The 14,266-nt window shown below is 35.8% G+C and overlaps 2 protein-coding genes across 2 annotated transcripts; both read right to left on the bottom strand.

The window, feature by feature from the left end:
• Nucleotides 1-614: 614 nt before the first annotated feature.
• On the bottom strand, nucleotides 615-2,572 carry LOC132631648 (transcription factor MYB102-like). Its single transcript, XM_060347308.1, has 3 exons — nucleotides 2,339-2,572; nucleotides 1,816-1,945; nucleotides 615-1,423 (listed from the first exon to the last, which is right to left on the bottom strand). The coding sequence occupies exons 1-3, from the start codon at nucleotides 2,469-2,471 to the stop codon at nucleotides 760-762; spliced, it is 927 nt and encodes a 308-aa protein (XP_060203291.1). The 5' UTR covers nucleotides 2,472-2,572; the 3' UTR covers nucleotides 615-759.
• Nucleotides 2,573-5,629: 3,057 nt separating this feature from the next.
• LOC132609376 (uncharacterized) lies at nucleotides 5,630-9,048 on the bottom strand. Its single transcript, XM_060323341.1, has 7 exons — nucleotides 8,853-9,048; nucleotides 8,390-8,529; nucleotides 7,601-8,308; nucleotides 7,061-7,496; nucleotides 6,656-6,785; nucleotides 6,138-6,387; nucleotides 5,630-6,064 (listed from the first exon to the last, which is right to left on the bottom strand). The coding sequence occupies exons 1-7, from the start codon at nucleotides 9,046-9,048 to the stop codon at nucleotides 5,630-5,632; spliced, it is 2,295 nt and encodes a 764-aa protein (XP_060179324.1).
• Nucleotides 9,049-14,266: the final 5,218 nt, after the last annotated feature.

The raw sequence follows: 14,266 nt of genomic DNA, 5'->3' as shown, positions 1-14,266 counted from the left end.
TTATTTGTACCTGAAAAGGACAGCCAGGGGAAGACGTGTTACCTTACTAATCTCCGGCCACTACATGCGGCGAGGTTGTCGCCGGTGTCTTTAGTATTTGAAATAACTAGAGGCAAATTCAAGAGTTAAATTTTATGAGGCTTATTTTTAAGATTTCTAGTATTGAGCTTATTATATTTAAAAAATTTATGTAGTAAATTTGTACACGATTATTATGCGCACATGAAAAATATTGTCTTGGCCTTTTGGTATAGTCAAACAGTGGACAATATTTAAAAATTTAAATTTCTATATTTAGAATATTATCCTCCAGTTGGGATATGAATAATCACTCTCCAATGAGATGTACAGCCTACTTGGAAATATTAAAGAATGGATATTAATTAATTATTGAGTTGTTTAAATAATAATGCATAAATTAGGAAAGTGTTTGATGTGATTGTGACTTTGGTTTGTGATCTGTCAATCTATGAAGTCGTGGATACATTAGTTGAGACAAGCATCATCCATCTCTATCCATGCACATTTTTTAATTTGAACAATTAATTAAATCTATTTTATTTTATCTTGTTTCATGTACAATTGTGTATCACTAATTGGATATCATTTGAAAACGTACAAAGGAGCAAAATAAGGGAGACAATGTTTGACAAGCTATAATTGATCCTATTATATAGAACTTTAATGTTGAACATGAGAAAACAAAGAATGAATATTTTTTTTCCAAATTTTTGAGTGGTACTTCTTTGAAAGAGTAAATTACAAAAATTCATTAACATCTAAAATATTTGGAATATCAAAGTTTAACATGCTACAGTAACTTTCTTCAGAAGTTATGTTGGAGTTCGAATTCAATGAAGTAGGACTTGATGAAGATGTTGATCCAGAGGTAAAGTTTTTCCACTCATTTTGTTGGCAATTTTGTGAGCTAAAGTTTGAAATATTCGACGAGAATTGCTCCACATAAGGTTGCTGCATGACTTGAGCGTCGCTATAAATTGGAACATGTGAAGTATTTAAATTGGTGCAAGCTGGAACATTTTGAATAGGGTTTTGAATTTGGCTAATTTGACCAAATGGGATCAATTGGTTTTGGACATGGGAATTGCATAGTTGATTTTCTTGAAGATTACTTTGCAATAAGAAATTGTGGTTTTGGCTATGGGAAAAGAGGGAATTGGCTAATCTCAAAATCTCAGGATTTACTAGGGATTGTACACCTAATAGCCTTGAAAGATTTACTTGAGATGAAATATAGAGTGAAGGGTTGAAAATTGAGTTTAAATCAAGAAGATCAAGACGAGGACTATGAGTCACTGGATCAATTCCCATTCTCATAAGCTTTTTGCGAATATTAGTATTCCAATAATTCTTGATTTCGTTATCAGTCCTTCCAGGCAAGCGAGCAGCAATGGCAGACCACCTATAGTAAAAAAACGATATACAAGTTACAATCCATTTAACTCTAGAAAATAGGATAAATTAAAAGAATTAAACTTAATTTATATATACTGATAGATTAAAAAAAATTATACTGCTAATGAATTTTATCTTGTTGTAATATGTAACTTTCTTCATTTTCACGTTACTATCTACTTTTTGTGGACGATTATCCATTTTAAATGACTCAATAGTGTCAAAAAAAAATCAGACTGTTAATTTATATAATTTAAAATCATTTAAAAAATTACTTGGATATCTAAAGTCTAAGAGTTCAAAGGTGTGGATCAAATTAAATAGAAAATTTTGACAATAAAATATGACTAAAAATGTGAATATATATTTTAATAGATTTTAGTTGAAAAGAGAACTTACTTGTTTCCAAGAATACGATGCAATTGGATGATTGTCTCTTCTTCTTCGAAGGAGAATTTTCCCCTTTTAATGTCTGGCCTTAGATAGTTAGTCCAACGTAGCCTGCAACTCTTTCCACACCTTTGAAGCCCTATAAATTAAAACATATTTACAAAAAGGAATCGTTAAAACTTCATAGTAATACACTAATTCAATATTACATGCAAAGGTTTTAGATTATATTTTTTTTTTTGTTGAGAAAGACTAAAAGATTCTTTCCCTCCATTCAAGTTATTGAACCAATTTGACTGAACACGGAGTTTAAGAAAGAAAGAACGATTTTTGCAACTTGTAACATTAAATATGTTGTAACATTTGTGTGGTTATAAAACTTCTCATTTAAGCTTGAAATGAGAAGCTTAAATTAAATTATTTTAAATTTAGAAAGAGATCATTTTTTCTGAAATGAATTTATAAAAAAGAAATAGGTTTACATAAATTGAAATAGATCGGAAGGAGTATAAGAATAAAAAAAAAAAGTTACCAGCATTCTTAGGAAGTGTCCTCCAATTTCCAGAGCCATGCTTTTGAATGTAATCAATGAGCTTTTGATCTTCTTCTGTGGTCCATGGCCCTTTCTTAAGTCCATTTTTGTCACAACAAGGTGTTCGTCCCATGGTGAGAATTAAGTATTAGTTTTGTCGAGTAAAAATAGAAGTAATATTCAGAGTGAGAGAGAGGAGAAAAGGAAGAGAATAGTATGTCTTGTTGAGATATAATAAAGTACTTGTGGGTTTTGTGTGTTTGTGAATATGTTTATATAGGGAGGAGAAAAGCAATTGCACAAGAAAAAGGGAAAAATACGAAGTCAAAGGGTAGCTGTGCCGTCCTTTGTTTAATTCATCACTATGGCTACATGTCCCTTCTCACTTAAGAAAGGGATTACTACGTGGTGCAGAGTACATTAGAAGTTGTTTATATTTAGTAGCTATACTTTATTTTAATTACATCTCATAGCTAAATCTTGTATTTCAATTACATAATGTAACTAATTCAAAACTCATCTCCTCTAATTCCATTGTATCAATTTTTTTCCTCAACTCCCTCTCTCTCTTCTCCCTCAACTCTCTCTCCTTTTTCACTCTCTCTTTTCCGCCTCCGCCGTCGGTCATCTTCAACAATTCTTCGGTGCCTCTAAAGCCAACCATGTCCATTCCAATCAACCATTAAGGTGGGACCCAACAGACTGCACTTTGAACCTTCCTTGTTCCAATCGACCCACATATACTCAGCCACAGGTCATCTTCTTCGGCGTCTCAGATCTGAGTATATTTGCTTAGATCTTAATGTATTTCTCATATCTGAGCATTTATCATTGTTGTTGCCTGAGATGTATTTGTTTTTGTGTTGAATACATAGAAAGAAATGGTTTCTGGTTGGATTCTTACCGGACGACGGTGTCGTTGCCGGCGATGAAAAAATCTTCGGCGGTGTATTTTAAGATCTGAGTGTACTTTCATTTTTTATATCTCAAATATGAGTGTATTTTTTTCTTGTATCTCAAATTTGAGTATATTTTTGTTTCTTGTATCTCAGATCTGAGTGTATTCATTATTTTTTTAGTGTAAAATAGAGTGTTTCTTTATGTATTTTTCGCTTGTATTTCGAAGGAGATTTTGTTTTTATACACAAATGAATATAGTAAATTTTGAATACAGCTGAATATCCCTGTATTTTTTTTCATTTATGTTATTTGAATACAATCGAATTTAAATACAATAAGTTGAATACAATGTAAAAGTTGTACGAATGAATACAGCCAAATTGAATACAGCAAAATACAGCTGAATTGGAATACAGCCAAATTTGAATACACATTACTGTAGCTACGAAATGTAATTAACAAAAGTGTAGTTGTGCCTAAAAAAAAAAAACTTAAAGTATAGTCATATGGTTTAAGAATTATGTACTTACACAAAGTTCAAGCCACTTATTGCAATTAAATTTTTACGATAATTATTGTATTCCTCTTCCGTTTTCATTTATATCAAGTTTGAATAGACATGAAATTTATTTAAAAAGAAAATGAAGATTTTAAAAAAATTGTGGTCGTAATATGATATAACATTTTTGTGATTCTAATGACATCATTAAGGACATATTATTCAGTCCCAGAAGACCAACCAAAAACTCTAAGACTATAATAGAAGATATCTCTCTAAACCTTGGTCAAGCTAAGTTACAACTGCTCACTGTTACAGGGGAACTAATTAAGTAGTACTTGATTGTTTAATATAGCTTAAAATGGCTGTAGGAAAGATGAGTCATTCATGTTTTGTAACTATCTGAATCTTCGTAGAGATATAAAAAGAGCCCTTTTATTGTTAATCGGGCAAATTTGATGAAGAATTGATGAAGAAATGGGAATCTGTGTATAGAGAAAGAGAGAGAAACGAGAGAGTTCTTTCATTTCATTTCAGAGAAAACGTCTACAATGTACAAGCTAATTAGAAAGAGTTGGGCCTCTGTCTTTTATATTGACCCGAGTCCAATGTCCAAGTCTGGTTAAACTAATCAACAACAGTGATAAATAAAAAAGCCCAAACCGACCTAGCCCACTAACCTACATCATCAACTATTTTATGTACTCTAACACCCCCCTTCAAGTTGGAGGGTGATAGGACCCCCAACTTGCCAATGAGAAAATGATGAGCAGGACCGGGAAGACTCTTAGTAAGTACATCAGCAAGTTGAGTGGAAGTGGGAGTGTGATGTAATGAGATCAAATCATCAGCAAGCTTGCCTCGAACAAAATGGCAGTCCAACTCAATGTGTTTAGTACGCTCATGGAATACCGGAATCTTGGCAATGTGAATTGCAGCTTGATTATCACAGAGAACCGAAATAGGACTGCAAACAGGAAACCCAAAATTAGACAGCAATCTAGTTAGCCAAGTCACCTCTGCCACAGCCTTACTCAAGGAGCGGTACTCAGCCTCAGCTGAAGAAAGAGACACCACGGGCTGCTTCTTGGACTTCTAACAAATCAGGCTACCACCGAGAAGAATACAAAAACCAGTTACGGACTTTCTACTATCAGGACAAGCACCCCAATCACTGTCACAAAATACTTTGAGAGACAAATCAGAGCAGTTGTTGAGAAATAAACCATAGTCAGAGGTCCCTTTGAGATACCGTAACAAGTGTAGGGCTGCCTTCATGTGAGAGAGATAGGGCAGCTGCATGTACTGACTTATGTGTTGTATAGCAAAAGCCAAATCAGGTCTAGTATGAGTAAGGAAGTTCATTTTACCAATTAGACTTCTGTAGGTCTCAGGATTGGGTAAAGGATCACCCACTCCAGCCTTGAGCTTCTCATGTAATTCCAATGGACACATAATAGGAGAAGAAATGTCACAGTGAAACTCTTTGAGCAGATCAAGCACAAATTTCTTTTGATGAAGAAGAACACCAGAGGGTGTATACAACACTTCAAGACCAAGGAAATAGTTCAACAACCCCAAATATTTTATCTTAAACTGTTCATGAAGAAATAGCTTGAGGGCAGAAATTTCAGAGGAATCAGTGCCAGTTAAAATAATGTCATCAACATAAACAACTAGAATGACCAAGGAGTCTCCAGAACCTCTGGTAAACAATGAATAGTCATTTAAAGAATGACAATAACCTCTGGACTGCAGGGCTTGAGACAGCTTGGCATACCATTGCCTTGAAGCCTGTCTCAACCAATACAGAGACTTTTGTAACTTGCGAACCAAAGGAACAGAAGAAGAAGAAGAAGAAGAAGCAGGTACTGATAATCCTGGGGGAAGTTTCATATAGACTTTTCATCCAAATCCCCATGCAAGAAAGCATTATTTACATCCAATTGAAAAAAATACCAATTCTGTTTAACAGCAACAACAACAAGAGTTTTGATTGTAGACATTTTTACTACAGGGGAAAAAGTCTCATAAAAGTCAATCCCCTCTACTTGAGTATCCCCTCTGACCACTAACCTAGCCTTATACCTCTCAATGCTCCCATCAGCTCTATATTTCACTTTGTACACCCATTTGCACCCAATGGGTTTCTTACCACTGGATAACTCAACTATGTCCCAAGTCAAATTAGCCTTCAAAGCCTCAAACTCATTTCGCATGGCATCTTGCCACACAGGGACAGATGCAGCTTGAGAGTAAACAAAAAGGCTCAAGAACAAGCTGCTTACTAGATACTGAAGTGTGAGGTTCACAAGTGAAGCTAGGAACTGAAACGGACGAATTACAGATATAATTCTGAAGATAGGCATGTTGTTTCTTAGGTCTGAGAGATGTTCTAACAGGAGCAGGTATAGAAGGAATAGGGGAAGGAATATGTGTAAGAGTGGGAGACGAGGGTGTGGCTGGCACATGAGACAAAGAGAAAGAGGGAGAGGATGGAGTAGGAGAGGAAACATGAGAAGAGCGAAAACCAGGACAGGTCATTGGAGGAACAGTGTCATCAAAATAAGGAGAAGGAAAAGAACAACTAGTTGAGGATCCAGTAGAGGAAGTGAGGAAAGGGAAAATATGCTCATGGAATAACACATCCCTAGAAACAAAACAAGACTTGGATTGGAGATTTTAAAGTTTAAAACCTTTCTTGGCAAAAGGGTAACCAATAAAAACACAAGGAGAGGCCCTAGGCTAGAATTTATCCCTATGAGGTCTAGGAGTAGTGGAATAACATAGACAACCAAATGCCTTAAGGTGGTCATAAGAAGGTGTGTTGCCATAAATCAGTTCATAAGGGCTCTTGTGATTTAGGAGAGGAGATGGGAACCTATTCACCAAAAATGTGGCTGTTAAAATGCAATCACCCCAAAATCTGATGGGGAGATGAGATTGGAAGAGTAGGGCCCTGGCAGTGTCTAGCAAGTTCCTGTGCTTCCTTTCCACCATCCCATTCTGCTGAGGGGTATATGGACAGGAAGTCTGATGGATGATACCCTGATCTACAAAGAACTGAGAACCAGACAGGCTAGACCCTAACTCTAAGGTATTTTCACTTCTAATAGTTTGAACTTTGGTGTGAAATTGAGTAGTAATCATATTAAGGAAAGCTTTGAGAATGGTAAAGGCATTGCTTTTGGAACCTAGTAGGTGGGTCCAGGTGGCCCTGGTATAATCATCAACAATGGTACGGAAATATCTAGATCTATCATAGGTCGAGGTATGATAAGGACCCCAAGTGTCAATGTGGATAAGCTAAAAAGGGGCAGTACTTTTAATAGAACTGTCTGAAAATGGTAATCTAGATTGTTTGGCTAAAGGGCAAATAGGACAATCAAATGACTGTTTATGGGATAATTTGGAACCAACATTAGTAAGTGATTTCATTTTGGAAAAAGGCAGATGGCTAAGTCTATAGTGCCAAACAACTTTAACTTTATTCATATTCACATTGGCAGGAACAACAGTATGAGAAGGATCAGCAGATACAATTGCATGAACACTAGGAACAAAAGAAATGGAGGGGCAAACAGCAACAATGGCAGAACTATTACAATCAGCAACGGTAGAACTACTACAATCAGAAGAAACAACAGGAAAAGCAGCAAGGACAGGAAAATCACAAGTAAAAACAGTTGGGTGATGAGAAAGCTTGTATAGTCCACTGTCAGATCTACCAAGCACCACTGGCTTCTTACGAGAAGGGCCCTGTAGAGCACATAAAGTGTTGGTAAATATAACAGCATGACCAGGTTTAGTAACAAGCTTATGGACAGAGATCAGATTGTGCTTAAAACTGGGATATAGAGAACATTGTGGAGAACAAAATCAGGAAACAAGTTTAGGGAACCAATATTAGTTACTTTAACTTTGTATCCATTGGGAAGGGACACTAGATAAGGAATAGGTAGAGTTTGTAAGTTGAAACGTAGGGAAAATTCAGAGGTCATATGATCAGAAACTCCAGAATATATGATCCATATAGTGTTTTCTATCTTAGTAAGCAAACAAGTCCTGACATTACTATCAGGTGACAACTTACCAGCAAAGTTTGCAGAAGCCAAAAGATTGGAAGCAGGAGGGGAAGCACGAATGTGGGACTGTTGCAGCAATGACATCAGCTGGGAGTGTTGGTCCTTGGTAAGGCCAGGAAGGACATAAGAATGTTCAGATTCACCATGAGGACCACCAGAGTTGTCAAAATTTGAGTGCCCAGCATGATTGGAATCAAATTCAACATGAGCAGTTGTTTTCCTTGGACCAGTGTTTTTGGTGAATTTGAAATTTGGAGGAAAACCATGAAGCCTATAGCACTTCTTAATACTATGGCCAGGATTTCTGCAATACTTACATTCCAAGGATGATTTCTGGGGTTCGAAAGCAACTTTTGAATGAAAATTCTGTTTAGAGGGACCATGATATGGGCTTGAAGTAGAACCATGATATGAGTGTGAAGTAGATGCCCCAGCATTGAAAGACACAGATCCTGATGAAAACTGAGAGGTTCTAGAGATGTTCCTCTATTTTTCATCAGCCAACAGTATGCTATAGACAGTACCCACTGTTGGAAGGGGCTTCATCATTAGTATATCGCTTCTGACTTGAACATAGGTGTCATTGAGACCCATCAAAAATTGGTACACCTTTTGTTCATCCTCACCCTTCTTACTTCCCCCCACAAGTGCAATAAGATAGGTGGTTAGGGGAAATGGACCCAATTTCATTCCATAACTGTTTAATCCTATTTAAATAAGAGGATATGTCTAATGAACCATGGGAAATATGAGCTAAGTCCTTTTTAAGTTCAAAAATTCTAGCCCCATCTACTTGACCATATCATTCCTCTAGTTCACCCCAAATATCCTTGGCCAGTTCTGAATATTCAACGCTACGAGCTATTTCTTTGGTGAGAGAATTGGTCAACCAAGAAACTACGAGTTCATTATATCTTTGCCACTACCTGGCCAAAGGTGAAGTCTCAGGGGGTCTATCAGAGATAATATTTTATGAAATCCAACTTATTATGCACTGATAAGGCCACAAGAATGGTTCTGCGCCAACTACCATAACTAGTTCCATCAAAAGGAACAGGAACCAAGGAGGAACCCAACACGTCAGAGGGATGAACATACAGGGGATGGCAAGGGTGAGTATAATCATCGGGGTGAAAAGCAGTGTCAGAAGTAGGGGCAGAATCAGATGAGGATGAAGGTACATAGGAAACCCCACTGGTAGTAAGAAGCTCGATACCATTCGTCATCGCAAACAATCAGAAAACCCAGCAATATTGTTGAACACAATCACACGCAACACGAGCAAAAACAACAATCAAACAACATAAGTAACTAGTATCAATTTTACCCAGCAATATTGTCGAACACAACCACACGCAACACGAGCAACAACAACAATCAAGCAACACAAGGAACTACTATCAAATCTTGTCGAGAGAATGGAAGAAAAGAATGAAATTACCCGGCGAAATTCGAAACAGAAGCAAACCCTAATTTGAGAGAAAATTGAACTAATTAATCACCAACAAACCCCAACAATCAGCAACAATATATGAAATCGAAGCTTCGAATGAATTTTAATCACTCGAATATTCAAGAAATCGCAAAGATACAACTAACATTGAACACTGTAACCCTAAACTTCGATATTTGAGAAAAATAATTGGAAAGTATGAACGAGGGTAAGTTTGGACGAAAGCTAAACACCAGATCTATCAAGATCTAGGCTCTGATACCATGTTAATCGGGCAAATTTGATGAAGAATTGATGAAGAAATGAGAATCTGTGTATAGAGAAAGAGAGAGAAATGAGAGAGTTCTTTCATTTCATTCAGAGAAAAAGTCTACAATGTACAAGCTAATTAGAAAGAGTTGGGCCTCTGTCTTTTATATTGACCCGAGTCCAATGTCCAAGTCTCGTTAAACTAATCAACAACAATGATAAATAAAAAATCCCAAACCGACCTAGCCCACTAACCTACATCATCAACTATTTTATGTACTCTAACATTTATTTTGGATAGGGTCAATTGTCTCGCTTTATTATAGGATTAAATACGACAAAACTAATTTTTTTGTTAGTTAAACTAATGTTAAAGGATATAACTTGGTGTATAGCATGGCCAGTGAATCCCTTACATGTTTAAGCATGGTGCTTTATCCGACTTTTGTAATGGAGGTTCGGCTTTAGTCCCCCTCCTCTTTTGCTATGATGTAATAAAAGCTCATCCAAGCTCTAACGGGTGAGTATATTTTGAAAAACAAAAAGAGTTCTGGTGATATTTAATTAATAACATTTGTCTGACCATAAAACCTTCTTATTCAGGACAAAATGAGAAGTCTAAGTTAAATTATTTTTAAATTTAAAAAACTGTAATTTTTTTCTTAAACGAACTAAAAAGAAAATGATACCACGAAACTAAAATGGAAAGAGTTATTATTATTATATCATGATATATGAAAATAACACCCAAAAAAAGATTTATACTTTCACTATCAGTATATATATAATTTAATAAAATCCTTTAAGACAATTGTGAATTCTACTACATCTCAATTGTTCTCCCTGCTTTTCTGGAATAGGGTTGGGGTTTGGCAGGGCCGGCCAGAGGGCCAAGCCACTAAAGCGGGGGCTTTAGGCTCCAAAATTTTGGGGGTCTCAATTTTTTTTTCATCCAGTATTCGGTACCTGTATTGAATTTTCCGATTAATTCGATTTCGAGACGCGCAAGATCACTTAAAGAGGGAAGTGCTCCCTAGCAAGATATTTTCTATTAGAATTCTCGGACCCAAGACCTCTAGTAAGGGAGAATGAGGCCTAATGTTTACCTATAATAAATTTATAGGTTAGTTTTTCTTTAAAAAAATATTGAGTAGAAAAAATAAGGCCTCCCGTTAAAGTTGACTTTACGCCACCGATCTTCACTACAAGAAAGTATAGAAATGACAACAAAAAATTTAATATTTGGCAACAACTTAGTTTTATTGTTGGCAAATGAACTTTTTTGTTGCCATATAATTTAATTTTGTTGTCATGGTATTGATTATTGTTGCAAAAAGTACTTTTGGCAACAACAACAAAAGTTGTTGCGCGTTGTTGCAATAACAACCTTGGGAAAAGTCAATGCAACAATTTTTATTTTATTTTTTTGTTGCCAAAAGTACTTTTTGCAACAATAATCAATCTATGGCAACACAAAAAAATTTTGTTACCAAATATATTTTTTCTTGTAGTGCTTATTGAGCCGCCCCTGGGGGTTGGGTGGTTGATGGGGGTTTAAAATGGTAAACTCAAAGAGGTCCATCAAATGTTTGGTTCCATGGTAATATCATCAGCAAGATAATTAAGGAACAAGTATAAATATACCAAATATTTGATATAATTTATATATGCTATGTTTGTACCAGCCCTTAATTATCGCTTGATCATTTACTCTTGTTTTGAACCTCTCCATCAAATAAATCGCTGTCCAATAGTTGCACTTCGCTTTGTTTAGTTAATGTATTCATATTAGTTGTCTTCAAACTTGAGGAAGCCACGTACCCTATGCCCCCACAACCTAACATTTCCTTGGGATTTACCTTCGGCTGATGGGGAAAGATATTAATTCTTTATTAGTTAGTCCTAAAAAAATGTTATTCTCTCCGCACATAGACGGATCTAAAATTTAAATTGCAGGGTTTCAACATTTTAATTTTTTTTTAGCATTGACCCATTATATTTCTAAAGTTATGGGTTCATATATATCTACTATTTATTGTAATTTTAATAAATAAAAAATCACATAAATACCCACATCGAAAGTTTGGGGTTCAATTGAACCCCTCTCGTTGTAGTACTCCATCCGCCTCTGCTGATAAAAAAGAGTGTCCACTTAGCTATTTTTTTGTTAAAAAAGAGTGTATACTTACCGAATCAAGAAAAAATTAACCTTATCTTTCGATATTTGCCCTTATTAAGTGTTAAGTATCAAATCTCAATACTTATTTTGTTACGAATAATTTAGCTAAATTACCTATTTTTGTTTAGGAGTTAGTATTTTCGTAAAGGGTGTGCAAATGACTAGTTTTGTGTTTGCAAATAATTTAACTTTAAAGTTTTCATTAAACTTAATTGTTTGAATAATTAGACACTAGTGGAGTACTATCTTTATACATTGAAGGTAGCCTTCAATTTATGGAAAAAGGTTCGAATATGTCACTGAACTTTAAGAAATGACGGCCTAATATGTATCCATCAATAGTTGGGGTAAAATATGCCCCTATCATTACAAAGTTGGTCAAAATATGTCCTTATTTACTAATTGTGGAAACTTTTCAATACGTGACCTTTTTCTACAAGACAAAAGACTCAAATTTCCCCCATGAACTTTGTGAAATGATCCATATGTCCCTGAATTTTGAGAAATTTGACTTATTATTCCCGCGGCACCAACATCGACTTCTTCAACACTCAAAACCTCTAGCTGTAATGTCTTAATCCCTCAAACCTCAAATCATCCCAAATAAAACTCAAACAATCAGATAGCATCACCAAATTAAATTTTCACCTTTATTGGGAACTCAATCAACTCAATTCCATTACCAATCTTGCTCGATGTTCTCGTTTTCTGCAAAACTCCACGAAAACTTTATGATGATCAAGTATAGAGGATTCATCAAAGGTGGTATCTCTACTAACTATAAATTTGAGTAAAGACAAACACCAAAGGTTTTACCCCTTTTACTCTATCCACATACCCTACAAATATTACCTTCTTAGCCCTTCTTTCATGCTTTCCTTCATTAACATGATAATAAGCTGGACATCCAAATACTCGTAAGTATGAATAGTTAGAGGGTTCACCTGACCATACCTAATTTGGAGTCTTAAAGTCAAGCCAACGCTGGAGATCGATTGAAAATATGAGCAGCAATGTGAACTGCTTCAGCACAAAATACTTTGGACATTTTGGCGTGTAGGAGCATACGACGATGCATTTCAAGAAGACTTATGTTCATCCTCTCGGCAACTTGTCACGACCTAAACTAGAGGGGACATGACGAGCACTCGGGCCCTACCTGCCGAGCACCACTGAACATGCTTTTATACCATGACCATAGACAAGAATGGACCTCAAGGATCACTAGGTTTAAATCTACTAAATTATATAGGAAATATGCTGAAAAGGGATGAGCCCAAGAAGATATACTATTCAACTATACTGGATAACTCTACAAGCCAACTAGGCCATCATGAAAAACTATACATCAAAATATAGATATAGATCGAAAGGTCTATGCCAAGCCTAACCAATACCATGACTGTCTACAAGCCTCTACTGGAGTGTCTCATAAAAAGGTCGGGACATGGCTCCTACATACCCGTATATACACAAAAGAATGACATACCAAAAGTACAACGGCAACACCGGAACAAGAGAAGTGCTTCAATGTCAGCTGAACGGCAACCTACGGGGTGGATCACCAAGCTGTCTATCTGCACCTGCATGCATGAAGCGCAGCGCCCCCAGAAAGGGACGTCAGTACAGACAAAGTACTGAGTATGTAAGGCATTTACGGGGGTTTTAGCCTCCTCAAGCAATTAGTGGAGGCTAAAACTCCCGCGAATTGTAACTTTCAACCTCCATAAATTACCCTTTTTTTGTAGTGAACAACCTCATATGATCTTCTTTAAACTCATGTCCACAACATTTTAAAAATATACAATTGAGCAGCCCCATATACAATTGTATACAATACTTTCCTTCTTCCAAATACACCAAGTATAACAATCCCAACACATTCTCAACATTAACTATTATCTTCCATAACAAGATTTTGCTCGAACACACTAACAACCATAGCTCAAGTTAGGTTACAACTCAAAATAACATCAAATTCATGTTTGAACCTTTCCTCCAATTTCTTTCCCTCAAACCTTAGTATAACTATCACATAAACTCTTAATCATGGAAATAAAATGAAATCTTACCTCAACAACTCTAGAACACTTCAATTCCAAGACCACTTCACTTTGAAATATCCTTCAAAGTTTCTATAAGAAGAAGAGACAAGTTTCAACAATACTTTGAAAACCCTAGGCATTCAATTCTCACTTTGATCTTTGATTTTCACTTGGAAGAGTGATTGAATATGTTGAAGGAGGTTTCTAGAGCTTTCACGAACTTGCGCTATGTAAAATAACTTAAAAATGAAGTGGGCTCGTGATATATAAAATTAGAAAAATTCCATCGTCTCAGGAAATACGGTCCGTAATACTGGTCGTATAATTTTATACGGCCCGTATAGTGGTCTGTACTTTTCAACCCAAAAATCTGCCTTCTCTGTTAAATTTTTAGATCCTTAAATACGGCTAGTATTTCAAGATACGGTCCATATCTAAAAAATACGGTCCGTATAAAGCAGTTCCAGAACCAAACTTTTTCAAAACGTATTTTCTTCAATTCTCTTATTCTCAAATCC

This window comes from Lycium barbarum, chromosome 1 (assembly GCF_019175385.1).
Source record: "Lycium barbarum isolate Lr01 chromosome 1, ASM1917538v2, whole genome shotgun sequence".
Taxonomy (NCBI): domain Eukaryota; kingdom Viridiplantae; phylum Streptophyta; class Magnoliopsida; order Solanales; family Solanaceae; genus Lycium; species Lycium barbarum.
The sequence above is the reverse complement of the archived record's forward strand: the minus strand, read 5'-3'. Positions and strand labels throughout refer to the sequence as shown.

What these genes read in the sequence shown, in the direction of transcription:
- LOC132631648 (XM_060347308.1), bottom strand. Translation starts at nt 2,471, where the DNA reads ATGGGACGAACACCTTGTTGTGACAAAAATGGACTTAAGAAAGGGCCA. An exon ending in GACACTTCCTAAGAATGCTG is followed by an intron (nt 1,946 to 2,338) that starts GTAACTTTTTTT and finishes TTTAATTTATAG; the next exon opens with GGCTTCAAAGGTGTGGAAAG. An exon ending in CATCGTATTCTTGGAAACAA is followed by an intron (nt 1,424 to 1,815) that starts GTAAGTTCTCTT and finishes TTTTTACTATAG; the next exon opens with GTGGTCTGCCATTGCTGCTC.
- LOC132609376 (XM_060323341.1), bottom strand. Translation starts at nt 9,048, where the DNA reads ATGACGAATGGTATCGAGCTTCTTACTACCAGTGGGGTTTCCTATGTA. An exon ending in TCAATGACACCTATGTTCAA is followed by an intron (nt 8,309 to 8,389) that starts GTCAGAAGCGAT and finishes GATGAAAAATAG; the next exon opens with AGGAACATCTCTAGAACCTC. An exon ending in TCTCCCCATCAGATTTTGGG is followed by an intron (nt 6,388 to 6,655) that starts GTGATTGCATTT and finishes TTTTGTTTCTAG; the next exon opens with GGATGTGTTATTCCATGAGC.